The sequence below is a fragment of the Drosophila innubila genome (assembly GCF_004354385.1).
Source record: "Drosophila innubila isolate TH190305 chromosome 2R unlocalized genomic scaffold, UK_Dinn_1.0 1_C_2R, whole genome shotgun sequence".
Taxonomy (NCBI): domain Eukaryota; kingdom Metazoa; phylum Arthropoda; class Insecta; order Diptera; family Drosophilidae; genus Drosophila; species Drosophila innubila.
In genome coordinates this window covers 7,660,227-7,687,672 of record NW_022995374.1, presented here as the reverse complement: position 1 = coordinate 7,687,672, position 27,446 = coordinate 7,660,227, and the positions used below count along the sequence as shown (strand labels likewise).

The 27,446-nt window shown below is 38.2% G+C and overlaps 6 protein-coding genes and 1 non-coding gene across 9 annotated transcripts; 3 read left to right on the top strand and 4 right to left on the bottom strand.

Moving 5' to 3' along the window:
• Positions 1–5: 5 nt before the first annotated feature.
• LOC117783449 (peptidyl-prolyl cis-trans isomerase E) lies at positions 6–1,192 on the bottom strand. Its single transcript, XM_034620857.1, has 4 exons — positions 915–1,192; positions 467–856; positions 235–407; positions 6–173 (listed from the first exon to the last, which is right to left on the bottom strand). The coding sequence occupies exons 1-4, from the start codon at positions 1,113–1,115 to the stop codon at positions 29–31; spliced, it is 909 nt and encodes a 302-aa protein (XP_034476748.1). The 5' UTR covers positions 1,116–1,192; the 3' UTR covers positions 6–28.
• A 1,586-nt stretch (positions 1,193–2,778) lies between these two features.
• LOC117783452 (serine palmitoyltransferase small subunit B) lies at positions 2,779–3,458 on the bottom strand. Its single transcript, XM_034620861.1, has 2 exons — positions 3,249–3,458; positions 2,779–3,017 (listed from the first exon to the last, which is right to left on the bottom strand). The coding sequence occupies exons 1-2, from the start codon at positions 3,367–3,369 to the stop codon at positions 2,833–2,835; spliced, it is 306 nt and encodes a 101-aa protein (XP_034476752.1). The 5' UTR covers positions 3,370–3,458; the 3' UTR covers positions 2,779–2,832.
• Positions 3,459–3,728: 270 nt separating this feature from the next.
• On the bottom strand, positions 3,729–12,280 carry LOC117783444 (coiled-coil and C2 domain-containing protein 2A). Its single transcript, XM_034620851.1, has 7 exons — positions 10,644–12,280; positions 7,152–8,136; positions 6,813–7,096; positions 5,065–5,796; positions 4,210–4,448; positions 4,024–4,147; positions 3,729–3,942 (listed from the first exon to the last, which is right to left on the bottom strand). The coding sequence occupies exons 1-7, from the start codon at positions 12,120–12,122 to the stop codon at positions 3,751–3,753; spliced, it is 4,035 nt and encodes a 1,344-aa protein (XP_034476742.1). The 5' UTR covers positions 12,123–12,280; the 3' UTR covers positions 3,729–3,750.
• On the top strand, positions 9,389–27,373 carry LOC117783446 (kelch-like protein 40b). 2 transcript variants are annotated; one of them, XM_034620853.1, is made up of 3 exons: positions 9,389–9,872; positions 26,453–26,818; positions 26,878–27,373. In XM_034620853.1, exons 1-3 carry the CDS (start codon positions 9,423–9,425, stop codon positions 27,358–27,360), a joined length of 1,299 nt encoding a protein of 432 aa, XP_034476744.1. In that variant the 5' UTR covers positions 9,389–9,422; the 3' UTR covers positions 27,361–27,373. The 2 variants fall into 2 exon arrangements, with proteins under 2 accessions (XP_034476744.1, XP_034476745.1); XM_034620854.1 differs by lacking the exon at positions 9,389–9,872 and adding an exon at positions 25,863–26,033 and having other exon boundaries at positions 26,098–26,818.
• Positions 12,757–15,590, bottom strand: LOC117783445 (eukaryotic translation initiation factor 3 subunit B). The gene is made up of 4 exons (XM_034620852.1): positions 15,370–15,590; positions 14,928–15,243; positions 13,314–14,866; positions 12,757–13,249 (listed from the first exon to the last, which is right to left on the bottom strand). The coding sequence occupies exons 1-4, from the start codon at positions 15,482–15,484 to the stop codon at positions 13,161–13,163; spliced, it is 2,073 nt and encodes a 690-aa protein (XP_034476743.1). The 5' UTR covers positions 15,485–15,590; the 3' UTR covers positions 12,757–13,160.
• LOC117783448 (sprouty-related, EVH1 domain-containing protein 1) lies at positions 16,180–23,677 on the top strand. 2 transcript variants are annotated; one of them, XM_034620856.1, is made up of 7 exons: positions 16,180–16,617; positions 17,490–17,963; positions 20,920–21,097; positions 21,216–21,384; positions 22,245–22,258; positions 22,322–22,397; positions 22,455–23,677. In XM_034620856.1, the coding sequence occupies exons 2-7, from the start codon at positions 17,944–17,946 to the stop codon at positions 23,216–23,218; spliced, it is 1,221 nt and encodes a 406-aa protein (XP_034476747.1). In that variant the 5' UTR covers positions 16,180–16,617; positions 17,490–17,943; the 3' UTR covers positions 23,219–23,677. The 2 variants fall into 2 exon arrangements, with proteins under 2 accessions (XP_034476747.1, XP_034476746.1); XM_034620855.1 differs by having other exon boundaries at positions 16,186–16,617; positions 22,179–22,258.
• On the top strand, positions 25,678–25,748 carry Trnag-gcc. The gene has a single exon. It is a non-coding gene; the product is annotated as a tRNA-Gly (tRNA).
• Positions 27,374–27,446: the final 73 nt, after the last annotated feature.

Below are 27,446 nucleotides of genomic sequence, written 5' to 3'. Positions count from 1 at the left end.
CAGTCTTTACTTTGGGTTTAAAATTATTTTATTTCAGTTCGCCGCAAGCATAAATAATGATTTTTTGTGAAGGGGTTCCAGATTTGTTGCCGCAACGTTCCATTTTTCGCACAACGTCTGCGCCGCTGATGACATGTCCAAAGACCACATGCTTGTTGTCCAACCAGTCGGTTCTGTATAATCGATGAATATGATATACGATCTCATAAATTAATTGATCTTCAGTTAACTCACTTTGTGGTGCATATGAAGAACTGTGAGCCATTCGTGTTGGAACCTGAATTTGCCATGGACAGAGTACCGAAACTGTTGTGTTTTAGGCTAAAGTTCTCGTCGTCAAACTTTTTTCCATAGATGGATTTGCCACCTGTGCCGTTGTTATTTGTAAAGTCTCCGCCTTGGCACATCTGTATTGCGAATATTTAGAGATTATAGTTACTGAAAGTATATTTAAGCGTATACTCACAAATTCTGGAATGATGCGGTGAAAGGTGCAGCCCTTGTAGCCATAACCCTGCTCGTGTGTGCACAGCTGGCGAAAGTTCTCGGCGGTCTTGGGCACCACGTCGGCACGCAGAAGCATGACAATGCGTCCGGCATCATTGCCACCAATTCGTATATCAAAGAACACCTGTGGATTCCGCTTCTCTGACTTCTCAATTACTGCTGGTCCCGTTGATGGTGTTTCCACTTTTTCCTTTTCCCCTTCTGCCTCCGCGTCCGCTGGTAATGTGGCACCGGCGTGCTTCTGCAGCCAGTCATCATCTGCCCACACGGGTTTGAAGCTGTCTTCCTTGACGCGCACCGGTTTGGCCAAGTTCACTCGGATCGTGCGTCCACACAGCTCCGAGTCGTTCTATGAATAAGAGGTGGGCTGAATTCATCTACTTGTTATTTATATGGCGTAGACTTACCATGTTATCAATGGCAGAGGCGGCATCTTCGTAATTCTCGTACTCAATGAATGCGAATCCACGATGTTTTTGTGACTCGTAATCCACCGGCATTTGTATATCCGCTATATCACCAAACGGTATAAACGCATTGTTCAACAATCTTTCCGTAACCTCGTCGGTTAATCCACCTACATAAACGGTGCGCTTATCATTCGACATTATTAACTAAACGTTTATGCTACAATTATTTTATAAACAAAATCCGCCAGCTGAAGGCAGAGTTGATTTCACTTTGACGCGAGTTGGCAGCAACTGCTGGTGTAAGGACTGCCAATCATTTTCCGACTGTACGGCAACGACAAGCATTGCTATAGCGAGCAAAATTTAAATTCAAATCAGGTGGCAGCACCATAATATTAAAAGCGCGGTAAAAAGTAAAAAAGAATTTCAATCTGAATGCCATTTTGATCATGACTCGGTTTCTAAAATCATTCTGCAGTTAAATCTCAAAAATCATGGGAAATTGAACATAAATTTTGACTTGTAAAGTTACTATAACCAATGTCTCACCAACTTCAACCCGTCATAGCTTTGTCAAAACTAAACCGATTTTCAAGCGGAATGTCATTTTGATCATGGTTTGTTCTCTAAATTCATGCTGCATTTAAATTTTGTTAACTTTTTAAAAAAAATTATTTTTTGGTGGAATTCGAATTTGATGCTAAGGGTACCCCCTTTGAAATTTTGAAAATTCAAAATTTTGAATCTAAAGTTTTCACTTTTAATCAACTCCTTATATCATAATTAGTATAAAACAACACTTAAAACTTGATTCTGGGACGTTTCATTTTCTTGTCAAAAATCATGGGAAATTGTACAAAAATTTTGACTTGTAAAGTTACTAGATCCAATGTCTGACCAACTTCAATCCGTCATAACTTTGTCAAAACTTAACCGATTTTCAAGCGGAATATCATTTTGATCATGGTTTGGCATCTTTATTCATTCTGCATTTAAATTTTATAAACTTTTTAAAAAAAATTATTTTTTGCTAGAATTCGATTTTGATGCTAAGGGTACCCCCTTTGAAATTTTGAAAATTGAAAATTTTAAATCTTAAGTTTTCACTTTTAATCAACTCCTTATATTATAATTAGTATAAAACAACACTTAAAACTTGATTCTGAGACGTTTCATTTTCTTGTCAAAAATCATGGGAAATTGAACAAAAATTTTGACTTGTAAAGTTACTAGATCCAATGTCTGACCAACTTCAATCCGTCATAACTTTGTCAAAACTTAACCGATTTTCAAGCGGAATATCATTTCGATCATGGTTTGGCATCGTTATTCATTCTGCATTTAAATTTTATTAACTTCTTAAAAAAAATTATTTTTTGCTAGAATTCGATTTTGATGCTAAGGGTACCCCCTTTGAAATTTTGAAAATTCAAAATTTTAAATCTAAAGTTTTCACTTTTAATCAACTCCTTATATCATAATTAGTATATAACAACACTTAAAACTTGATTCTGAGACGTTTCATTTTCTTGTCAAAAATCATGGGAAATTGAACAAAAATTTTGACTTGTAAAGTTACTAGATCCAATGTCTGACCAACTTCAATCCGTCATAACTTTGTCAAAACTAAACCGATTTGCAAGCGGAATGTCATTTTGTTCATGATTTGGCATCTTAATTTCTTCTGCATTTAAATTTTATTAAGTTCTCTCAAAAAATTGTATACCTCTAAAACCAAACCAACCTCTTAAACTTCGATGTCATAATTATTACAAAGCGACACCGTATCATATTAAAATTGATTCGGTGTCAGTCAAGGCGGGAAAATTCCAAAATAAGCAGTAATAGAGCAAATTGCATATGTTATTTAAATAATTTATAATGCTTTATTAATATTTATAACTACCTAATAATGTTACGTAAGAAAAGATTGACTGTCACTACATATTCCGGCTTCTGTTTCCGTACATATCATATTATTAGTAATATTCGTATTGCTCGAAATCGGCATAAGAATGCTGATAAGCAGTAGACAATAACTTGGCACATAGGCGTATGAGGCGTATAGAATTAGGGATACACAACAGCCGAGGAGTACGTCTGTAAATAATTAGAAAACCATTTCATGTTAGTAAATATGTAAGTATTAAGTTTTATATGAAATAATACTACACTCGCACTTAGTCATTGCATCGTCTGACCGAAATAGATAAGATACCACCGATGAGTGCAGAAAAACGGGCAAATAGAAAAGGCGCTTGTCGATTGCGATTGGTAATCGCCAGTTAATGGCTGGCTACTTAAAATATATTACCGCACTTGGCTACTTACGGCAGAACACCTTCTCCCAGGGCTCGCAAATGGCAATCTGTGTGTTGAGCTCATAGAGACTGTAAAGCCATTTCACGTAGCGCTTAAATTTCGCATATCTTTCGGCAAATTTCCCAAACATCGCGCACCGGGTTAAGGTACAAGTTTGGTGCACAGTCTATACGGTCTGAGGGTGCGTAATGAACTAAACTCCAAGCGACTCGACGGTGTGCAACCTGACCAAACTGAACCAAAAGAAACAAACCACAACCAACACGCCACCACAGAAGCGTTATCATCCACAAATTTTTGTAAATCGAGTTAAATACTTTCCCGTTTTTCGTTTACCGATAAAGCAGTTTTTTTTTGTTTTTTTTTTTTGGATTTTGTATTTTTTTATTGATTAGCATTATCTATGAAGACACCGGGTCTTTATCAGTTAAAGCAAACGTCAGTCAGGTATCTTTCGACATTATTATTACTATTATTATTATTATTTTTTTGTATTGATTCATAGCTGCGATCAGGCGACCAGTGGTACTATGGACAGGAGGAACACCCAGACGGAGAGCACGTCGTTGGCATAGGCATTGATATGCACCGCCACACAAAATTCGACTAGGGAATTGTTGTTGTAGTGAATGCAAGTGGTGCGAATACGCTCCGAGATGGCTGCCAGGTTTGTGTAGGAAAAGTTGATTGTGAAACCGTACAGCTGTGATAAGAAATAGTAAACAATTGAGTTAATGCACAATTCGAAATGATATGATAATAATGCTTCGACAGCTGCATTTACTCTATAGTTGGGATACTCCCGTTCCAATTCCTCGCTGTAGGCGGGCTCGTCGTAACGGCTGCCCGGGAATGTGGCCAACTTTTCCATATCGCTTAAAATTCTCAACAAACGCGTCTGAAAGGCACTGTTAGGCAAATAAAATGGGTTATCACTTATCAACTTAACTGCGTTTTAAAGGTCACTCACCGATTCCAAATGGTCTTGCGTGTGGTGCGCCAGGCACTTATCTTCTTCATGATCTTGCGCTCGATGTGCTTCTGCAGCTGGTTGAGATCGTAGCTCAGCTTGTACACATAGTCCAGCTTGTGGACTCCGCCTTGAGGCGCCGCTTGGCGCTTGTTGAACAACGGTAACCAGCAAGCACCATCGAGTATGTTGAAATTCGTCATGCTGACGCGTGACTCAGACTGAATGTTGAAATATATCTGCATGACAAAAAACATTAATTTGACACCATAAATGGAATATAGATTAAATTGAAAAGCATAAAGAAGTACAAGTAAAGTATTCAAAGATATATTTAAAAAAAAAATTGGGACAAATAGGGACGAACATTTAATTTTTGACCGCAAGCTGTAAGCTCGCATTGTTTTTATAATAATAATAATAGATAATCAACATAGACTAACAAAAATTTATAATAAAAATTAGGGATATTGTTATTAAAAATCTAAAATTACCAATTTAAAGTTATTCTTTTGAATTTTTATTAATATATTTAAAAATAAGATTTATATATCGATCTAAATTAAAAAAAAATATATATGTAAATCAATCATTTATAATTAAATTTTACAAACAATAATTCAATAGCTCTGATTTTCAATTCCTTAAATATAAAAGTTTAAAACAAGAGTTATTCATCAAGTTATATTATCAAAATTGAATTTTCACACTTCAGTTTTTCTTATTCAAAAAGTGACCCATAAAAGGTTTTTTTTACTCATAACTCTTTTTGCGATCCCTGATAAAAATACTAAATAATAATAAAAAAAAAGAAAATTAAGTCAATAATAAATATTCATAATGTATTCCACCTACGTTGTCTGTGCCCACAATGCAAAAGACCCGCGTCAGGGGGCAAAAAATATCCTGCAGTTGGTAACGCTTGCCTGTGGCAGGTGCCACCAGCAACAGCTCGGCGGTTTCCGGATCTCGAAAGATGACGAAAGTGCATTCACCGTAGGGACAGGCCATGCCGAGGAGCAGCCAGCATTCCAGGCCCAGCGATAGCATATAGTTGCAGAGAAGCACACCCAAATCCTTGGCAGAGCACCAGGTGCAGTCGAGCATCGTTTGATTGTCCAGCCAAACACCCTGAAAACTCTGACAGGCATCCATATAAGTGCGCAAGGGACACAGAAGCGAGACGAAGCGACACACACTCTCCACCTGACTCTCATTGGACATCGAAAGCGGAAGCGGATGTGGCAGTGGCACCGGCTCCAGCAGACGTGTCAGGCAGACGCGCTTGCCATGCGACGTGCAGATCAGCGGATCCACATAGCGCTGCGGCTGTGGCAGCAGCTGTTGCAACTCCAAGCGTCGCTCGCCGAGGAATTGCTGCAGCTCTGGCAGCTCGGCGCAGGCAAGGCCGCCAACTTGAAGGGGCGTCAGCTCACAGCCGGGCTCGATGCTCAGGTAGAACCAAAGATGCACGCTCTCCTTAAACTCGGGATACTGATCGACGGATATGTTTGTCACAGATTCAATTAGCGGTCGCTTGTAGCCCACCAACACTTTGGGCATGCACAGCTCAATGCATCCCTCGAACTGCAAATGAAAAGGAAGATATACTAAATGTTACCAATTTTACTACTATTTGATTAGCATTAAAAATAAGTAGTGCTAATGACAATACCATTTCATAAGTCATGAAAAAAAGTAGTTATAGTAAATTAAATTTTTATTATAATAGAAATTGAAAAGTAATTTAAAAAGCCAAATGTAATTTTAAAAGGTTAACTTAGTTTAATGAACATTGTTAATTCAAGTTTAAAATCAAGTATTTATATATTTTTTTAAGTATATAATTAATATAAGAATTTTTGCAGAATGTAAAAATATAAAAAATTTAAAAATTTAGATGAATTTAAAAGTAATACTAAAAATGTAAATTATATTTTTGTGGGTTGGCGATCTTTCTACCTGGATGTGATGTGGTTTTTGTTAGCTCGAGATCAGTCAAAATATATCAGCAAATGAATAATGAACTCAGACCTCGAGCTAAAAAAAACCACATCACATAAAAATGTAAACAAGTAAAAATAATTTAAGAATTGTACAAATTTATTTTTGCAACATTTGTTAACATATTTTTCAATTTCTACATTTTTGGTACATTTTACAAAAATACCAAACTTTCAAATTTTAAATTTGGTTTTATTATAATTAATTTAATGCTCTTCTATAATTATTATTTTAAAAAATTATTTTATTATAAGTCCTTTTTTAAATTTTAATAATAAATTATTTAATGCTTTTCTATAGTTATTTTAAATTTTAATTAAAAATTAAATTAAAAACTACTTTTTAAAATTTTTAAAAGAAATTATTTAATGCTTTTCTATAGTATTTATTTTAAATTTCAATTAAAAATTATTTCATTAGAACTATTTTTTCAAATTTTAATAAAAAATTATTTAATGCTTTTTTATAGTTTTTTTTTTAAATTTTAATTAAAAATTATTTTATTAGAACTAATTTAAATTTTAATAAGAAATACACTACAAGGTTAGTTAATTGAGACCGTTTCTTTCAACTGTGTGCATCTGGCTATTGTCACTCACCTTGCGATTGGCCAAGAGTCGACTTATGGGTATGCGATACTCTCCCAGCCAGTTGCACTGCACCCGCTGATAGACATCAGCAGCCTCGTCCGTATATTGCTGTTCGATAAGCTCGTCAAAGAGACTAATCTTGATATCGTCACGCAGCTCAGACGGATGACCCGTGAGCTGCAGCTGCAACTGCTCATTCCAGGTGGGATTCGAACCCTCGGCTGTGCTGCTGCGGCACAGTCTCTGACCATAGCTCAATGTGACAAAGGGACGCACATTGGAGTACATCAGTGCTGTAAAAAACATAGTTAATAAACAAATGCACTAAGTTCGATTCCATTTACATACTTTGTGTGACAAATAAACTGGCATTGAGATCGCTGCTCGTTCCTGTGCCTGCGCTGCTGCGTCTCCGTCCCTGACGCTCCACGTTGAGGATGTGGCGACTACGCACCGGAACTCCCGTTGCGCGCACCACATGCAACGAGATGTTGAACTGCTGTGCTCCATCCGGCGACTGTGGCTGCGGCTGCCATGTGGGATCGCGCAGTGGTGCCGCCTGCTGGCGAAACAAAAAGGAGCACAGAGCACGCCACAGTCCAGTCCAACCGGTGGCCTGTTCCACACCATCCGCACCGAGCAGCTGCAGCATTGGCAGCGTCGCTTGCAAGGATTTGGCACGTTGCACGCACTGACTGGTGATCGTCTCGTAGAGCAGCTGAATATACTTGCGTCCGCGATGCTTGTGCAGATCAATGGGATCCCATGTTGTGCCCGGGTCCAGCAATTGACCGGCACTGTCAATGGGCTCCTCCAGCTGGGCAACTTCATGCTCCAGGGCGGGCACAAAGCGCAGCTGCTTCGTGTGCAGATTGCGTTGCTGATGACGCGAGTGGAGCAGCTGGAAGCGTCTATTCTCCCACAGTTCCTCCACGCTGCACAGCTGCAGCTCATGCTCGGCAAAGATTAGCGGCTTCACATGTCCAGTTGACGACTTGGATCTGTGTCTGGAACGGCACGGTGGCCTGGGCGTGACTTGCTTTGCCTCCAAGTTCGTTGGCCACGCTGCCAGTTTCTTTGGCAGCAACGCTTGACACAATGCATCCGGTAGATTTTGTATGTCATCCACGTCACGACTGCTGGCGCCATCTGTGCAGCGGTAGTCGACTTGCAAGTGTAGATCGCCCGCCAACTTGGGACGCAGTGCTCCCGATGATGACGCAACCTCAAAACCGAGTTTCTGCTGCGCTGCCTCGAATTTATTTCCCGACAATGGAGCGCTTATCAACGCCAATCGGCGACTGTGTGACGTGACCGTCGACTTCTCATATAGCTGAAACGGCAGAATAAAAGTGATGTAGTCAAGTACCCAACTAAAGTATACCTGGTACTCAATTTTAATAAACTTAAACTGTAATTTATTTATTTATTTAACGTCAACTAAAAACCAGTCGACGAATAGTAAAAATTAAGTATTTAATAAAACTAAATTTTAAAAATAAGAATTAAATACTAAAAAAAATAAAATTATAAAACTTATACTTGATTAAATGTAATGACTGAAAATAGAAAAAGTTAAATTAAGTTAAGTTACTTTTTAATTGTTGAATAAGCCTTCTTTTTTTTATTTTTAAATAAAAGATACAGGTTCCTATTTTAAAACCAAAGTTTCTAACTTTAAAAAGAGTTATTAAAAGATTTTCAAGAAAATAAATACATTTAATTTACTAAACCAGAATAAAACTAATAAGAATTTAATTCAATAAAGCTAAAAAAAAATATTAAAGTCAGTCAGTGCATTGATTTTAGAGACAACAAGTACTGGGTATTAAAACATTTTGATAATAATGATAATAATACCATAAACGCTTAATGATAAGCGATTGATAGGTAGTTAGGAAAAAGGTGTTAGCGGTAGCGGAATAAAACTCATACTACTGACTTTCACAACCGATAACAATATTTGTGGTCTTCGAATTTGATAAGGATATTGAGAATTATAAGCTTTACGAGTAATTGTAAAAAAAAATTGATAATTTGACAAGATGCGTCAACGATGACCTTTGATTTGTAGTGAGGTGTATACTTAATCTATATAAACGCTGTATATCAAGTCAATACACAAATTGGAATAATTAGTCACTTTGGTGTCATGACACCAATTAGAATTCATTTCTCAGAGCCATTGATAACTGAAAACGTGCTTTAAGATAGATGAGTTCATGTTTTTTTTTTAATAATAAGGAATATACTATACTCTACTGTACAGGGGTGCCACAGCAAGCGAAACCAAGCGAAAATCTTCCTAATCTCCATACATTTTTGGAAAATTTTCCTAATCTCCACACATTTTTGGAAGATTTTCGGTTGTTTTTGATTTCTCTTTCATCCCTGAGAGATTCGGTTGTCTGTGGTATTCACATTTTGAGTATGAATATAGTATACAAACATTAGATTAACAGCCCAATTAACTGTATGACAATCTTCTTAACACACAGTATAAAAGTGCATACTTTGAAATCGTATCAAGCACACACACTTGTGACTACTTTTATATATGTAAGTACATGTATTTAAGCCTTTAGTCTACGGACTAACTTGTCAGTTCGAAAACACGACATGGAGAAGAAGCTCGTGCTTACGCTTCTGGCTGTGCTCCAGGTGTTCCTGGGTGGCACAGAAGGTGCAAGGATCCTTGATCGCTGCACCTTGGCACTGGAAATGGATGAACTTGGTGTACCGCGCTCCGATTTAGCGCGCTGGGTGTTTATTGCGGATTCTGCAAGCAGCTTTCGAACAGAGGTGATAAGTCAACCAAATCCGGATGGTAGCAAAAATTACGGCCTATTCCAAATCAGTAACAGATACTGGTGCCAGTCGTTACCCGGAATACCATCGAAAAACATCTGCAATGTGAACTGTGATCAGTTGCTGACGGACAACATTAAAGCTAGTGTCGATTGTGTACTGAAGATAAAGGAGCGGGAAGGTTGGAACCCATGGCCAGCACTCAATGACTTTGAATCCTTTGGAATGACAAGCATTGATGATTGCTTTGATGTGGAAGCTGTTAACGGCACTACAACTGGGGGAACATCTGGAAATGGGCCTAGAATAATTATACCCAGCGATCTTGGACTTTCAGTGAATAAGCATGTTGAGTTTTAGTAAGCAGATAATTTACTGTAGCTTACAATTAAAATTTGATAATGTAAATAATTATATATATATACAAGTTTTGTTTTATAAATATAAATGGAAGCAAGCTGCATAAAATAAAATTCTGATAATGAATGATTATCTAATCAGTGGTGGTCAATCGATTTTAGCAATAAGCTCTACAATATCAATTGTAGCAAAATTATTACAACATATGTATGTGTTACAAAATAATGAATGAACGATTTAAACGTAGAAAAGAACCAGGCAAAGCAACTGAACAACTAATCAGCAATTGTTTTTAGACCCAAAAAAAGAACAATAATTAATTTGAAAAAGGGCCATTATGCCTAGAAAAATACAGATTCATCAGCACTGTTTATATATACGATTCGTTCTAAAATTATAATAGTATTTTAGCAACTGAACTTTATCCTTATATTTATCTACGACGAACAATTCGATCGAAAAGTATAATCCTTTTTTTTTTTATAACATTAGAGTTTAATTGAGTATTAAGTATCCCATAGTCAAGAAACTGACCATAGCGATTGTACTTGTAGGAATCTTTTAATTCCGAAAATATCCTTAGAAATTTGTTTTAAGAAATTTACGGTTTTTAATTCTAATTTCTAAAAAATACAATAATTAAAATTAAAAATAGATGTGGCTGCTCCTTACCCAAATGTTGATCTGTTCCGGCAGAGATCTGTCAAGCAAAACACCAATACTTTCATTCATGTGCATATGCAGATCCGGTTCCAGACGATAGCTCCGTGTCTGGGCTACAAATTGATTGTCTAGGTAGATTTTCATATAGTAGTTGCGTGCTTTGGGCAACTGCTCGTTGTTGGACTGGAGATTGAGGGTGGCTTCATCGGCGGGCACTTGTAGCACATGCACTTCGGGTTCCTCAGGGTCCTGGAAGGCTCGTTCGTATTGCACCTTCAGTTTTTCCATAATATCCTCAAATCGAGGCTTTCGTGGCGGCTTCGATTGTTGCTCGCTGCTCCAGAGGCGTCGTCGGCTATAGTACACCTCCAGGTGCTCGCGATACACTTCGGCCAGATCCGTCTCGAAACGCTTCTTCCAAGCGGAGCACGAAGCGTCCAGATCAGCTGGCTGAATCAGCCGGAGACTGAGCTGAAAGCGGGTGCATTGAAACTGCTGCTGCTTGCGCAGCTCCTTCAACTTGGCCCACAGAGTGAGCAGTTGCTGGAGAAGACTACGCTGTGCCCTAGACTCGGCGTAGTAGCGTGTCCGCAGCTGTTGTGTCAATCGCAGCTGACGTTGGATGTGTCCAGCCAGTTGTGATGACGGATGCAGCTGGTCAGTGGCATGGAGTAATCTGGTGGCTACGTGACGCGCCATTTGCAATTCCTGGCGCAATTTGCTGCAAATCTCGTTGTTGACATGCTGTATGTAGAGATCATAGATATCCTGCAGCTGCTGCGACAGACGATGCTCCTCCAGCAGCTGGGGATGTGCACTGAAGCGCAGTTGCTTGAGGCACAGCCTCAGGCAGCGACGTGTGGGCAGACCTTGGAACTCCGACACTGGAGTAGGTGCAAGGAACACGCTCTTGAACCGTTTCACACAATTGCTTCGATAAAGCGTCGCATCGATGATAAAGCGACCCGTTTCCAATGCATTCTGTGTGAATTGTGCTATCAATCCGGTAACTAGTTTCCCATTGTCCCTTCTCGTTTTGGCCTCCTCCTGGTAACGATTCAGCATGCGAATCTGCGAACGCTTCAGTTGCACCTCGCAGTCATTGAACTGAAGTGGCAAGTGTAATTTATCGCTTGGATTATAATGTTGACTCTTGTCCTGGTTATGATGTTGACTATACAGCCGGGGACTGACCAAGGGTGGATCGGATAGATCTATTTGTATGAAACCAGCTCCAGCTAATGAATCCTCCTCCCCACTCTTACTATTCTCAATGTCACTTGAGTCCCATTCAATTCTTCCGCTGCTATGAAAAAAATTCAGGCTTCGAGCTTCAAAATCCTGCGAAGCTTGAAAACCAATGTGATTTCTGCAGTGCGAAAGTAACGATTGCACCTCTCTCTCTGTTCTGCGGTAAATGCGGCTCGTTTGAGTCTTGCGTTTCCTCTTGATGCGCTTTCTCTTCAATGAAGGTCGTTGCCGCTCCATTTTGTATAAATTTAACTTTTTACTTTTTGAAGAACCTTTTCAACTAATCACTTTTTGACAATCAAAAAAGTTACCGTTTGTTTTGATTGCTCACAGGGTGCTTCGAGTTGCCATGGCTACCAGTTTTCTGTTATGCTCTATGAGGCTGTTAAAATTTTAGCAGTAATATCCTTGACAGCTGTTAAATTATTTTGACGCTCGCCTTTAATGTTGCCAGCTATTTTTCAACTAGTTTGAATGCTAGAATAATTTTAAAATGGCTATAAGTTGGGTATAATTATTTCGTGCCTATCCCCAGATACGCTTCCAGTTAAATTTTTGGCCAATGGACATCAACGCTTGCATATTTGGTCTAGGCTTTCCGTTGTGGCAAAAAGTACTGCATTCTGAATGCATTGTGATGATATAGGATTTGACGTCCTTCGGAACTTGAGATTAGTAATCGTTATTGGGTGATAGATTCATCCAATCTTGGTAGTTCTATCGGTGTCCTAAGAAAATATTAGGCGCGGTAGCCCCGACTTTATCTCGAATTCGATTGAAATTTAAATAAAAACCAAAATGGAAATGTTTGTATTTATCAGGTCGGGATACTCCCCATCCACATCCACCAATAAATATATAATGCCATTTCGTTTTCCTTTTCTTTTTGCTGTTGACATACAAATACATTGCAAATTTACTTTTAATAGTTGACAACGTGACCTCGGACATGATTTTCTAAGTGTTCAATTGTTCGCGAGCTTGACTTTAGTTAATATGAATTCAAGAGTTTATGTGACGTTACTGTTGTGCTTAAGGATCAAATTTATATAGGTATGGCTATTTAGGTGTGCATATGTATATAACGCAAGCTTTTTTTAGATGTAATTACGCTTAATTGTATTATTAAAGACGCGCTACGTGTTTGGAAAAGAAGCCCGACGTGTGAATTCCGCCGGGGCGTAGTCGCGTTTTGACGCAAGTCTGAGACACCAGCTTCACGGGATGTGAATGCAGGGCGGGACGTGGACGTGGACGCGGAGTGTGGGGAGTCGTCTACTCCAGCAGGGTTATTTCTTCCTTGACTAAAAATTCAACCACTTCTTCATCAACTTCATCAGTTTCCAAGTTATCTGTATCGACATCTGTAAGGCAAACAGAGAAAGAATTAATAACCATTTCATAATATAATAATGCTATGAAACTTACGCCCTCTGAGCATGACACGACGACTCTTCTGATCCTTCCATTCGGCAATGCGCTTGTTGCGGTACTCCATGAAGGTCTCGCGTAGCTGTGAGCGTTTCTCGAGCAGCTCCTTGGAGGCACGGGTCAAGCGTAGACGATCCTTTTGCTCGAAGGCAGGATAGTACTTCTTCAAGTTCTTCTTAATGTCCTTCTGCTTTTCCTCGCTGAGCAGCGTTGGGGGCCGTGGGCGCCATAAGAACTGCACAAAGTTCTTTAGAATGGTTCGCTTGATAATGCGACCCTGGAAGGTATACATGTTGAAGCCTGTATCCTCCTTGACCTTCCAGGATGAGACGCCAGTGACAACATAGCGACCAGTGGGATCCCATTCGACCTCAGAAGCGCGGAAGTGATCCGGTGATGCGCTTATAATGTAATCATTAGTGGTATCGACAAACTCGAAGGTGCCCATGGTCAGGTTGGCCATCACAATGAATTGACCACGCGGCGACCAGAAGAGATGGGTGCACGACTTCTTTTCCAAACGCTTGACAAGACTAGGCTTGACACCCTTGTTGACCTCGTAGAAGCTGACGTTGGCCGAGTTCGGCTCTCCGTGAATAATGGAAAACTTATTGCCGATTGGCTCCCAGGCAAAGGCAAGGATAAGTTCACGTATCTCCACCGAATCGACGGGTATCTCCTTTTCACGCATGTGAAAGATCTCAAAGTTGTAGAACATACCCAGGAACTTGACGTCCAATTCCTTCTTGTCCTTCTTCAACTTGGAGTAGCGATCAACCTTGACACACAAATAATCGCCCGACTTTTGCCAATGCAACTTGCAGTCGGCCACATTGAAGAGGTTCTTGTTGCGGATCTCACGCTTCTTGGGAATCTCCATAAGAGTGACGCGAGCGGGTATCTGATTCTGCTCCTCCACCCAGTAGGCAATCACGTTGTCAGTGGGCGACCAGGAGAAGCCACGAATGCCCAAGATCTTGATGGACTTCAGATCTAGCAAATAGAACGATGGTGTTTCATAGATGTGGATCGAGTTATCGCCCATGCGTGCCACAAATTTATCATCGTGCGACCAACGGAACATGGACAGCACAGACATTCCATCGGCAACAAACGAACGCTTCTCAGCACCAGTACGGATATCCCAAATGATGATCTTCTGGCCAGTTGGTGTTGGTCCATAAGTGACCAAATAATTCTCGCAGGGTGAAAATTCTACGAATTGGGTGCCGGGATGGGGAAACTTTTGGATTTTCTGGAAGCTGCTACCGCCCCAAATAGCCACACCTGGCTTATGGAAGGTAACCACATAGGTTCCCAGCGGCGACCATTTCACAAACGTGTCCGTGAAACGTTCACGCGACTCCAGTTCATTGGGCTCCGGCAGGACGTTCTGCCAGAAGGAAACCTGCACACAGTTGGGAGCTGTCTCCGCCGCCACACAGTACTGATCGTAGGTATCGGGATCATTGATGAAATTGTACAGATCGTTCTGCACCTTAAAGGGCTGCACAGTTGGCGGTTCCCATTTCTCCGGTATGTTTTCATATCTGCAATGCAATAAAGTATTTTTGTTTATATCGATTTCGAATTGGCCAATCGTTAACTTACTTTTGGAAATCTGTAAACAAGTTGACGGCAAATGTATAATTCTTGTCCAGGCGATAGTTGTTGAGCTTCTGCACTGCCTCCTCTGCCTGACTGGCGTGCTTGTACTCCATGAAGGCATACCCCTTGGTCTTGCCCTCATCATCGACCGGATAAACAACGTTCACAATTTCACCGCAATTCGAGAAAAGTTTGCTGATGACCGATTTCAATTTGTCAATACGGTTTGGCTCCACTATGGGCATGTTGTCGATCACAACAACGCTTTCAACGCCATCGGCTTCCGATGGCCGTTGGGCCAGCATATCACCAAGCAAATCTGAAATATTATAAACATTATATCTTTGCAAATAAGAGAAACCCACACATTGAGGTTATGTTTGTTTTTGCAATAGGCGGCGGTGGCTTGCAACGCGTGTGCTGCGCTGGCAACAGTTCAACTTGCCTTCATCGCTGATATTGTCTACGAAATTTGGTGGATCGTCGAAATTCGGTTCCTCATTGTAGTCACTATCGTTTGCATCGGCTCCCGAATGCTCTTCACTTTTCTTTTTAGCCATATTCAGCGATTTATTTGCAAATTACACACGGCAGCCAATTTCCCGCAGTCATCAAACACACACGCACATATAAAAGGAAATGTTAATGTCCGATATCTATTTAACTGCTACTTGTAACGAGTATTTACGACGTACTTTATATCGAGATGTTGGAATATCGATAATATCAACGAAGGCAATTCCAAGATAATAGATATATAAAAATTTCATAAACTTCCTTATTGCAATTCACAGTAATATTTATAATAATTTGTTTATCCGTATAATTTGAAATGGTTTGAGAATAATATCACTGTTATTTGTTATCGATACTTAAAAGTAAAAATCTCCCTATCGATAACTTGGCAGAATATAATATTCGAATTTGACATATTTTTCTCTTAAACTAATGCTCAATTAGTAAGACATTTTTTGTTTTAATCATCTAATTGCTCTGCTTTCATTAAATAATTGATATTCTTAATTATATTTAAATTAACATAATATTTTAATGTGACTCACTGTTAACAACAGTTGGACTTGCTAATGTTATTCCCTCTGTTATGTTAAACAACAGTTCTATTTGGAATTTCATTCTTTTTTTTCGCTAAGAAGAAGAAAAGAGCGTAAAATCTGCACAAAAAATAATATAAAATGAAAAAAAATGTAAATCAAATTCTATACTGAGTGAAAAATTGAAATAAATTCAAATAACAAGCTTAAGAGTCCAGAAATCCAAACGCAAGTCGAAAATCTTCCAGTCCATCGAATTTGCACTTGAGATCAGAGTTGCTAATGTCTCCAAAGAGACAAGTTGTAAAAAGTGCAAACAATTGAATAAATTGCCATAAATAACTAGTATAATGTGTGTGCTATTGAAAAAACGTGCTAAACGGCATAAAATGCTAAAAGCTGTTATCCAATAGAGAAAAATTCCGATACACCACGTCTCTCCCTCTCTCTCTGTTCAGCACGCACCCGCCCGCACCTGACACCTCCTTCACGGTCGTCTGCGCCAAGTCAAAAATCCAACATATACTAACCCAAATCCATAGTGCAAAAAAATGAAACAATAGCCAACGCACATGCCGTTGTAAACAATTAATGAAGGCGCAGATAACAACAATTAAAATTTGTAGTTATAGCATATATGTGTATGTAAAATATGTAAAAAGAAGCGCAGGCAAGTTCTTATATGTATATGTATGTATATACTTGAATGTATATATAAATATATATATCAGTATATATGCGTATACATGGAGAAATCGCCCAAAAAACGTTCTACCTCACTTTCTGTGCTTGAGTGTGTGTGTGTATGTGTATATGTTACCTTTTTTTTGTATATGCGCAAGCGAAGTGCGTTGGTTGCGACACGCTCTCTTGACGCTCTCGCAACGCGCAAGTGAGAGCCAATTTGAACGAGTGCTCCATAAAAATGAAGAGAGAGATTATAGCGCATGTAGCCTTGATGGAATGTATGAATGAATTTTCGTTCATAGTGCAAAGTGGTTTTGCGAATTACATGCCTCAATTCACAGAAAAAATACAAATAGTTACAAGAAAGTTGTGCAGCTTTCAGTTGGATATATTTTAATTCAAAGCAACATTTGTTTAATCTAATGTAATACGAGTTTCTATATAACTGTATTGTTGTTGTTTTTACAGGGACTGACAAACGCTCTCAGTTTTCAATACAGGCTCAGCCTTGCGCGCGCTCTCTCTCTCTTTTTGAGATGCCTGTTACATCTTTGTTGCTTGGAAAAATTCGGACATATAATTTGCTCCATGAAGTTTTTCCACAGTGTTTGTCTACACGCCCACATAGTGTGTGCAAGTGTATATATATATATATGTGTGTGTGCGTGTGTGTGTGTGTGTGTGCTTGCGAGTGTATTGAAAAAGTAAAAGTCGCCCTTTCGTCGCAGTCTGCTGGATTATTGCTGTTATTATAAAACATTAATATAACTTAATCTTATAGCCAAATTATTAATATACTTGTAACGGTTTTGCTCTATACTCGTAGTTAAAAGTGTGTGCAGCACTGAACGTGTTTCGCAAACAGTAACCAAATCGTGGCGTCGTTTTTCATATTGTGCCAAAAGAAAGAAAAACGAAAGAAAACAAAAACAACAAAGCTACAGAACGCACCACCACCACCACCAACAACAACTCCACCACCAACAACAACAACAAATCAACTCAAACGGACAACAATAAAAAACAGTACGAGTTCTCCAAAAGATCTGCAGCCATCATCATCATCATCATCTTCTTCATCGTGTAATCTTCAAGCCACCGTTCTACATTCTGTTGTTGGTGTTGTTGTTGTTGTTGTTGTTGTTGTCATTCGTTTTCGAAAGTTTGTGCAGCAGCAGGCTCTGAATGTCTTTATGCTTTAATCATGGTGTATTTAGCCACCATCAAGAACAACACCGACACTATACGCTGCTATATTAGAATCTTTCTGATTACAAATCATGACAGAAGGACATGAAAGGTAAGTGTAATTATCAATGCAAACAATCTTAATTTGCGAGAGAGCTTTAATTCAAGCTTACAGGGTTGCCAGATCAGTTGAGGCGCTCTCCTTTGGAGCTTGCCTTAATTGCTCTCATGCACTCAGTTTAATTTACAACAATTATTGCCAATTTAGCTAGCGAATTTATATTGAACTAAAAATACGAGCACTAATAAATATTTTCTGAATGAAAGACTGTGTTAATCGAGAAAGAGAAGCAAGTTGAGCATGAATGAAATGTGAGTCATTTGTCTGGTCAATCAAAGGTACATACATACATACATATATATATATATATATATATATATATATATATATATATATATACATTTGTATTTATGTACGTACACACACATATCGGCAGCGTCGCGTCGTCTCCACATAGTCTGTCTGTCGCCACTTTTAATGAATGAAATGGAATGCCAGCAACTAGCTTGTTTTCCTAATTGTTTTTCTTGCTCTTTAAAGCGTAGCGCCCCATTGAAAATGATGTCACTCGGCCTGCTCTGCTCGCTTGCCGCACATTGAAGCACTTACAAAGCCACTGGGGCTAAAGCTAATGCTGAAGCTGAAGCTATAGATAAAGTAGCTTCATAGCTATAACACTTTAGCAATGCCATTTGCGACCCGTCTGCGCAACACAAACAGCAACAACAACAGAACCAACACACACACACACACGCACAACACACACACATTATAACACATCCAAGGTTCTTTTAGTTTCATTCATGTCTTGCTTTTGCTTTAGGTGCAGTGCTGACAGAACTTTGACAGTTAAAACAAGCTAGAACTTTATAAAAGTAAAACTAAACAACAAAAGTTGTAGTAGGAATTCTTTTTAGTTTAAAATCTATTGTATATTGGAATATATGCTAGATCTTCTAAGCTGGCAACACTAAGAAAATAGATAAGGAATTTGAATTGCTTTGAATTTTCCAGAGATTAAAACCGGAACCGCAATCGAAATAAACAAAGTAGAAACAAGCAAAACCGTAACTGAAACCGATATACGTCTTGATTTGATACCCTGGAATTTTTCATTCATTAAAATACAATAATAAATAAATTGCTGGGCTTATAAGAATAAGCAAAGGTAACGTTAGAGTTTTGTTGACAATATCCATCCCAGTTTGCAATTAAAAACAATTGCATTCTCGACAAACACATATGTACTTACATAGATACATAAATGCACACACTTAAGTTGGCCCTTTTCATTCATATTTTCTGGTTGTCCTTCCTGCAGAATCCTGCATTGAGTGTGCAATTTATATATGTATGTACAATGTACACACATGCACACATACATAGATACATATACACAAACTTAAAAGTGTGGGTGTTAGACAGACAGTCTGGCAACACTCTCACATACAGATATTCTAATTGTTGTCAAATGATGTGACAATTGTCTTGAATAATATTATTTATATAATATGTATATATAATCCTTGCAGATCATAAGCAAATGCTTTGACACTTGACAGCCGAAAGCAGCTACTATTACCGTTGCTTTTGTGCTTGCACACATACACAAACATAAACTGGAGCCCGACTCTCTTTCTCACAGTCTCCCCACTCCCTTGCTACCTTTCTCTTTCCCACGCATGCGCTCTGTGGAGAGTTTGCCAATTTAGGGCTTTGTTTCTGATTCGGGACTTTTAATTTTTGCTTGAGGCAGGCTCAAGACTCTGGAGAGTGTGTCTTTGGCGGAGTTGTTGGCTGACAACACCTGTAGTTGTGTCTAGCAGTGTGGCAACTCCAATAACGTATTTTATTAAAGTTACCACTTGCTTTAGCGTTGCCAAAAGCTTTTTTTTTGTTTCTTTCATAAATTCAAATTGTATGGTGGCAACTCAATTCATTCATGGCAGGCAAGACAGGCGACCGCATAGTTATCCTTGGCCAGACATGCTGACGTGTGCGCCTTACCTTGAGTATGAACTATCATAAACATATAAATATATATGTATGTGTATATGTAAGGCTACAGTTTCGTATGAATGCGCCTTGCCGCAATGCAACCTGCTGTCGCTGTCTCTGCCTCTGTCGCTGTCGCAGTCCTTGACACAACCATGACGTCGTTGTCGTCTACTTTGGGAGACGCTGTTGTGCATGTTCATTCTGTAAAAATGTCTAAATCTAGGACAAATGTATGTATACAGTGTATAAGTCATACCCATACCCATAATAGAGTGGCACAGGCTGAGCCAAATAAGTAGAGTCGAAACTCCATGAAAGCTTTTTTCATTGAGTAACTTCACGCTTAAAACTCCAATTCAAACTTCTGCGCAGGTCGTGAGTTGCTTTGCTCGCTTCTTTGGTTATTTGTCTGGTCTTGTTTTAAGGCCTCAATGCGAGTACAACGTACTCCCTTTCATTCTGCACTAGCTGAGATTTTCAAGAATGAAAACAAAAAAATGCTTGGCTCACAGATTCTTAACTCGAATATTTTTGCTACCCTTAATATACACACACACACACACACACACACGAATATGTGTGTATGTTGTATATGTGAAAACAATACATCAATGAATAAACACTTGTGTGTGAGTGTGGATATTTTTAAATCGAAGGACTTGTAGTTTATTTTTAGTAATTGCTGGCTTTGTCACCTGTCGCATGAATAAGTGCGACAGGTGCTGCATATGGAGTCGATGAGTCCACGACTCTGGTATGGCTTCGTTGGCCAAAAATTGAATTAGCCAAATTAGCGACACTTTTAAGTTATCCCGCCAGGGATATAGACAACAGTTAATAGCAAAGGCGGCCACAGTTACTAAATAGCAGCAATGGCCACCGTTTCTTATCACAAATTAAGCTTAAAACGCAAATTTAGCAGGTGACTTTAAATCGATTAAATCGCTTGATTGGCAAATTTCAATATTGCAATTTTCTAAACTACATATTGATATTTTCTTCATTGCAGCGACTTCTTAGTTACAGTACGCGCACAGGTAATGACCAGAGACGAAAGCACCGAGGGCTGGCTACCGCTGGCCGGGGGTGGTCTGGCAAATGTTTCGATACGGAAACGTGCTAGATTATCCCCATTGGCATCGGGTCATGACTACATCATCTATGGGCAAAGAATCTCTGATCAAAGTGTAAGTGACAATGCATAGTACCATCTGTATAAATATAATTTATGCACCTTTTATTTGTTCAAAATTATTACATTTTTATTTGAGAATGCATATTCTAAAAGTCTTTCATTACTTACAGGTTATCTTAAGCTGTGTCATCAATCGGGATCTGAAGTATTACAAAGTAATGCCAACATTTCATCACTGGCGTGCTGGAAAACAACGCAATGGTCTAACATTTCAAACAGCAGCCGATGCACGCGCCTTTGATAAGGGCGTGTTGCGCGCCTATAATGAACTAATTGATGGTACGCCCTATATGCAAGAGTTGCTTCCTCATCCCATTTACTTAGATGCATGTCGCTTTAAGCATATCTACACTTGATCTCTCTACAATCCTCGCTTTGTACCTATCTTCTTCTGCATACATTTACTTCAATATTTTGAAAGTCCTTTTCACACCTTGTTTTACTATCACGACTCCTTTAGATTTTGCGTTTAGCATTTTTTGCCTTCATTTACTAATGAAAAACTAATGTTTTATGCTCTACTTTATTTATAAAACTTGCTACAAACAAAATTAAAAAATCAAAAACCAATTTATTGGAAATGTAAAATTTGTTTCAAAAATTAAAAAATTTAATCAACATAATACAATAAAATTATCAATCATATAATTTGTAATAAAATAAAATTATCAATCATATAATTTCTAACAAAATTGGTAAGTGTTATATGAGGTTTATTTTTAATTAGTTTTTTTTTTTAGTTCTGAGTTGTTTGTGCTGATTTTGACAATTTAATTAATCAATAATGTGAAAAGCATAGCTAAAGAAAACAAGATACTTTTTATCTTTATGCAGCACACGCAACTCATAAATATATAGTATAGTTTTTCACTTAGATCAATGAAGAATCTAACAAATATTTAGAGAAAATTGCTTAATACACACTTTCAACTTTAATCTATGCGCTGTTTGCTTTTAACTGAATTTCAATGCTCTTTATTAAGCTTTATAGTTAATTTGCCGTGTTATCGACTTATTGTTAAATCAATTACAGCATACAATTAAAACTAATTTCCAAATATTTTAATACACAGGACTGGCCAAATCAAATCCCACTATAATATGCCCACCATTGACCAAATATGATTCGGTTGGTGAAGATGATGTATTCATGGTAAGTTGACCGATTGGATTTAAGTGAAACAATTGCTAATTGAACACATGAATACCTTAACAGACCCTGGACTTACCTGTGGAGAGCGAAAGTTTACAAAAGATACATTCAAGCCCCGAAGGCAGCGAAAAAAGTCACAGTAAATTATACGCGATTATCGTTTGGTATAAGAAATTCACAATTATTTTTCTTACAGAAAGCGTAAGCGAACGCCACAAGGATAGTTATAGCAACAATTCCGATTCGGAGAAACTACCAGCGGCGACCATACACTACATATCGACGGACAAAACATCAACGGCTCCGGGTAGCGTCAGCAATAATGCCGGCGTCTCAACAGATGTCCCGCCGCCGCCTGCAGGCCAGATAGCGCCCAGCGAGAACTATTCATACGTAACGCTGACCGCTGTGCATCATGACTATAACTATCCGGTGGTGGAGCAACCGGTGGGTGTACAGGTGTTGAATGCGCGACGCGAGTCCATCACTGCTCTGAAGAAACGTAATGCCCTGGAGGCGGCACAAGCGATGGTTGCCGCACAGACGTCAGCGGGAACGGGAGCTAGCAAACCGTTGCATAAGCCAAATGTGTCGGATATACTCAAGAAGGAGACGCGCTTGCGTTGCCGCTATTGTCATGAACTGTACAGTGAGGATTTCAATAGACGCGGCGCTTGTGAATATGCTCCAGATCCGTTTCGCAGCGGGTACGAGTGTATGTCGGGCATGGGATGTGCACGCTGTATGATTTATCATTGCATGAGCGATGCGGAAGGTGAAACGGCACAGCATCCGTGCGATTGTAGCGTTAGCGAGGCGGGCTGCACCAAGCGTTGGTTGGGCCTGGCGCTGCTGTCTCTGTTCGTGCCCTGCCTGTGGTGCTATCCGCCGCTGCGTGCATGCCATTTGTTGGGCATACACTGTGGCATTTGCGGTGGACGACATAAACCGCATGTCTGACATTTGGAGGCAAGATTGCAAGGACAGTACGATGACGACCCCAGCACCAGGCCCAGAACCGAGCACCACCCGCAACCCGATGAGCAAAACTACAAACGTCAGCTGCTGCGACTCAAACAGCGACAGTCGCAGTCCCAGCCGCAGCCGCAGAGGCATTTCTACAACTGGGAACTGTCACACAGTCTCGGCGCTCCCCAACAACAGCCGCCGCAACCGCCGTACCTGATGCAGCCACGCAGCAGCCAGGCAGCCCAGAATGACTATGGACGGTTGATGTTCTAACCACAACGACAAATGTTGATGTTGCCGTAGCTGTTGCTGTTGCCCCTGTTGTCTTCAGTTTTAGTTGCCAGTTTTTGCTTGTGTTCCCATCGTTTTGTAACTCCATTTAATTTGCCATAATTTATTGTATATACATCAGTAGAGCAGATAACGCACTTCCAAGTACATAAATACATACAAGCATAAATATCATAAATATCATTTATAATTGTCATTTATTTTTAGATATGTCACTTAAGTATAATTTTGTAAAAATCGGGCTATTTGTTTATTTTTTTATTATATAGATATATTAAAAATACTTTTGTATATGTATATGCTTAATGAAGATATTCTTTTTTTAGTTTATTAAGTTTTTGCTACTTACATTTTGTTTACAATTTGAAATTGGAGAACAGTATTAAAGCCAAGGCAAGGCACGAAAGTTAAACTATTTACTTATATGCAAATATTTCTATATTTCTGTGCTTAATTCCAATTTTGTTTTTATTATGAACAGAGCAGAGCGTTTCCCCTCTCTAAGAAAGCAGCGCGCGCAAATTTTGCATTTGACACACAAAGATAACTCAAAGCGCAAATCCAACAAGAATATTGTTGATGAAATACAATAAAAAGAAAAAACAAACAAGAAATTCCCACAGTAAAATTACAAATTGTTTTTGAAGATATATTCTATATATAAAAAATATAATAAGCGAGCAACGTCAATTTGCAACAACTGTGTTTCCAATTGCCAACTAATATTCAATTTACATCCAATTTTATTTTGACAACTATTAAATATTTATTTCCATTAAAAAAGAATGTTTTTGACTCTTCTTAGGGCTCATGAAGATTCAAAATATTTCTTTTGCCAGTGATAAACAAAATTTTCGTTTCAAATTATGTGTTAAAACAATAAACAATCAAAAAAAAAAAAAAAAAAAAAAACGTTGCATTGGAAAACCATACCGTTGGAATTGTCACTGCGTTGCTTAAAACAATCCAAAATTATAAATGATTAAAAAAAAAAAAACAATTTGTAATTTGTGAAAACATAAATGAGCAATTTGATGGAAATTTATAGATCCAATTGTAATGTTGCTCATTTGATGTAATTGGGATTAAATAAAATATTTAAGTGTTTTGAAAAACAAACTCATATATGCAGCTATATATATAGATATATATGTATGTGTATAAATCGTATTAAAGAATGCAAAACAAAATAAAATACTTATGTGCAAAGAACCTAAGTAATATTTGTGTATTCAAAATGAAATTAATAATAATAATAAAAAGCATTAATTTATTTCTTACTATAAATGCATATTTATTCAAAAATAAGCAAAGGTTGTGCAAAAACACATTAAAAAAAGCAACAAAAAATTATATTAAAAACGAAACCTTTAAGAATGCGGGCAATTTGTTTGTAAAAATGCGAATGCTTAGATCAAGAAACCTATCACAAATAAAATAAATCGAAACAAAACAAAACTAACAAAAAACTTTGAACAAAGAACAAACACTCAACAAAAAGTACAAAATGTTAAATATACATATATAATTTAAAATTACTTTTTATTGTTTAGTTAAAGCTACAATAATTTTAAACTTATAAAACGATCCACAAGCATGCCAACATACATACAAACAACAAACATACATATATATAGAATATATTAATTGTATGTATTTCAAATTTTAACGGTGCATTCACAAAATATTACACATTCAAGAAGGAGAATAAGGCAAAAGTAAAAAAGAAATCCAACTAGGAATCAGTAACAATAGTAAATCTTATTCGATTCATTATTTATCAAAAAATTATAGAGATTAATAGCTAATGACAGCAATTTGTTGAACACTTAAAACAACATTACATTTTCAATCAACTTTTTGTTATAAACATATTACATAAAATGAAATTCACATAAATATATGCATAAGTAGCCGCATATAAAAGATGGCATTAAAAAGTAAATAAAATAAATGATATATTTATTCATATAAATGTATTTGAAAATGTGAACAAGAGAATACAAAGAAATAAAACAAAATTTAATAAACAAAAAAAAAACCGTTTCAATATAATTTTTGTCGTAGTCTGGCAACTCTATGTAGTAACATACGCTTGCCATGAAATGGAGACAGAGCTTTACCCTTCATATCAGAGATGCTCAACACATAAGACACAAGCATCGGTGGTTCAGTGGTAGAATGCTCGCCTGCCACGCGGGCGGCCCGGGTTCGATTCCCGGCCGATGCAACAGAAAGTTTTTTGCTTTTTTTTATTTTTTACAGTATTATTTTCTCTGGATTTTGCTTATACATTTTTAATAATTTTAATTTTATAAGGGTTCCTTTGGGAAGCCTTTCGTATCTTAGCTTTAATACTCAAGAGAAAGGGATATTTAAATTTGTATATATTTTGAATTGGCAAGTGAATAAAAATTAATGAAATGGATGAGTTGATGAGGAAGAATGAGACCTTGGGTCAGAAGGATTACAAGCCTGCCAAGCGTGATCTTACCTGCAGCGTTCATTTTGTCAAGTATATGAAAAGCCCAGGAGTAGAGATTAATATTAGTATCAGCAATTAATGAATATAGTTACAGTCCGGGTACTTCATCGGAGGATGAACTGGCGTCGGTGACACGACTGGTTTCTAAAGCGGAGGATTTGGAACTGGATCGTGTTTTTAAGCGTGAATTGACGGATTTGGCCACCAATCGCTCGTTGTTTGAGTTTGGACATAATTTTGAAGAAGTCCGAGATTGGCTTAGTATCGAGCAGCCGTCCAAAGTTCCCCTGGGAACCGTCTTGCGATACATGCTGGAAAACCATTTAAAGACAACAGTACAGATCGAAATCAATAAAATGTACTTTAATTGTCATGTAATTGTGCTGCAGTCATACTCAAAGTTCTTTATGGACCTGGAAGAGATTCCTCTCGTGGTCACACTGCCCGAGGATAAAGTATCTCAAAAGGCATTTATGCTCATCTACAAATGGATGCTCAGCGATGAGCCGAAGCTGGAGAGAAAGAATATTATTGCTGTATTTATAGCTGCCAGTTATTTGAGAATTGAATCTTTATTGCAACACTGCTGGAAATATTTTGATGATATCAATTGTTTCAATGAGGTCACCGCTTGTATAATGTACATAGATGCGAAAGGCAATCCAGCTTTGGATATTGTGCGGAGTTTAATGCTGACTCGTATACAAAAGTTTCTGCTTACATTTGTGGCAACTCGAGACTTTCTTGATGTGCCGCTAAAGCATCTTGTATATCTGCTCAGTTCCGATGACATTTGTGTTAACACGGAAGTTGAGGTCTGAGAGGTGGAATAATAATCAACTAAATACTTAATTAAACTGAAATTCTCCGACAGATTCTCTTCATTATCGTACGTTGGCTGGGACACGATTGGAAACATCGGCAGTCATATGTGGCAAACTTAATTGGTTGCATACGTTTTAATTTGATGCCACTGTGGTATTTACTTTGCGTGCGACGGTTGGAAACTCACAAGTTGATCAAAGATCTGGTTAGCCTGCCCAAAGTGAATAGCATATTCAATGAGGCGATTGCACAGATTACTTCTAGCATGTACGAGGAGAAAATTAGCGGAATCAGCATGGATTATGAGTGTCTCACAAGAAATGCAAAGCAGCGTCGATGGATACAGGATGAGGCATGCCCCTACTTTCATCTTATTGGCTGTCCATACACTCGTGATATCAATTTCAGTCAATTTGAGTCGTATTTGGCAATCTTGCAGCAGCAACCGCATGATTGCTGGGCCAAGGTTAAACTACTCGATTTAAAAAATCCAAAAAAATGTTGCATGAAGCTACATAATAACGATAAATGATTAAATCCAATGGAAACAGGGGCTAGACCATTTAAATATCCGTTAGAATTTACGATTTTGCCATTCGCATTGCTGCGATTCGACTT

Bases quoted from the DNA above. Each gene is read 5' to 3' on its own strand.
- LOC117783448 (XM_034620855.1), top strand. From the start codon at position 17,944: ATGACAGAAGGACATGAAAG. The intron at 22,259-22,321 runs GTAAGTTGACCG...ATACCTTAACAG, and splicing joins GTGAAGATGATGTATTCATG to ACCCTGGACTTACCTGTGGA. The intron at 22,398-22,454 runs GTAAATTATACG...TTTTTCTTACAG, and splicing joins AGGCAGCGAAAAAAGTCACA to AAAGCGTAAGCGAACGCCAC.
- LOC117783449 (XM_034620857.1), bottom strand. From the start codon at position 1,115: ATGTCGAATGATAAGCGCACCGTTTATGTAGGTGGATTAACCGACGAG. The intron at 857-914 runs GTAAGTCTACGC...TCTTATTCATAG, and splicing joins CCTCTGCCATTGATAACATG to AACGACTCGGAGCTGTGTGG. The intron at 408-466 runs GTGAGTATACGC...TTCGCAATACAG, and splicing joins ACCGCATCATTCCAGAATTT to ATGTGCCAAGGCGGAGACTT.
- LOC117783446 (XM_034620853.1), top strand. From the start codon at position 9,423: ATGGAGAAGAAGCTCGTGCTTACGCTTCTGGCTGTGCTCCAGGTGTTC. The intron at 9,873-26,452 runs GTTAACGGCACT...ACACTGCCCGAG, and splicing joins ATTGCTTTGATGTGGAAGCT to GATAAAGTATCTCAAAAGGC. The intron at 26,819-26,877 runs GTCTGAGAGGTG...ATTCTCCGACAG, and splicing joins GTGTTAACACGGAAGTTGAG to ATTCTCTTCATTATCGTACG.
- LOC117783452 (XM_034620861.1), bottom strand. From the start codon at position 3,369: ATGTTTGGGAAATTTGCCGAAAGATATGCGAAATTTAAGCGCTACGTG. The intron at 3,018-3,248 runs GTAAGTAGCCAA...AATTATTTACAG, and splicing joins CTGGGAGAAGGTGTTCTGCC to ACGTACTCCTCGGCTGTTGT.
- LOC117783445 (XM_034620852.1), bottom strand. From the start codon at position 15,484: ATGGCTAAAAAGAAAAGTGAAGAGCATTCGGGAGCCGATGCAAACGAT. The intron at 14,867-14,927 runs GTAAGTTAACGA...ATTGCATTGCAG, and splicing joins TTGTTTACAGATTTCCAAAA to ATATGAAAACATACCGGAGA. The intron at 13,250-13,313 runs GTAAGTTTCATA...TTTGCCTTACAG, and splicing joins TCGTGTCATGCTCAGAGGGC to ATGTCGATACAGATAACTTG.
- LOC117783444 (XM_034620851.1), bottom strand. From the start codon at position 12,122: ATGGAGCGGCAACGACCTTCATTGAAGAGAAAGCGCATCAAGAGGAAA. The intron at 7,097-7,151 runs GTATGTAAATGG...TGTTTTTTACAG, and splicing joins CAGTTTATTTGTCACACAAA to CACTGATGTACTCCAATGTG. The intron at 3,943-4,023 runs GTAAATGCAGCT...TTCTTATCACAG, and splicing joins GGGAGTATCCCAACTATAGA to CTGTACGGTTTCACAATCAA.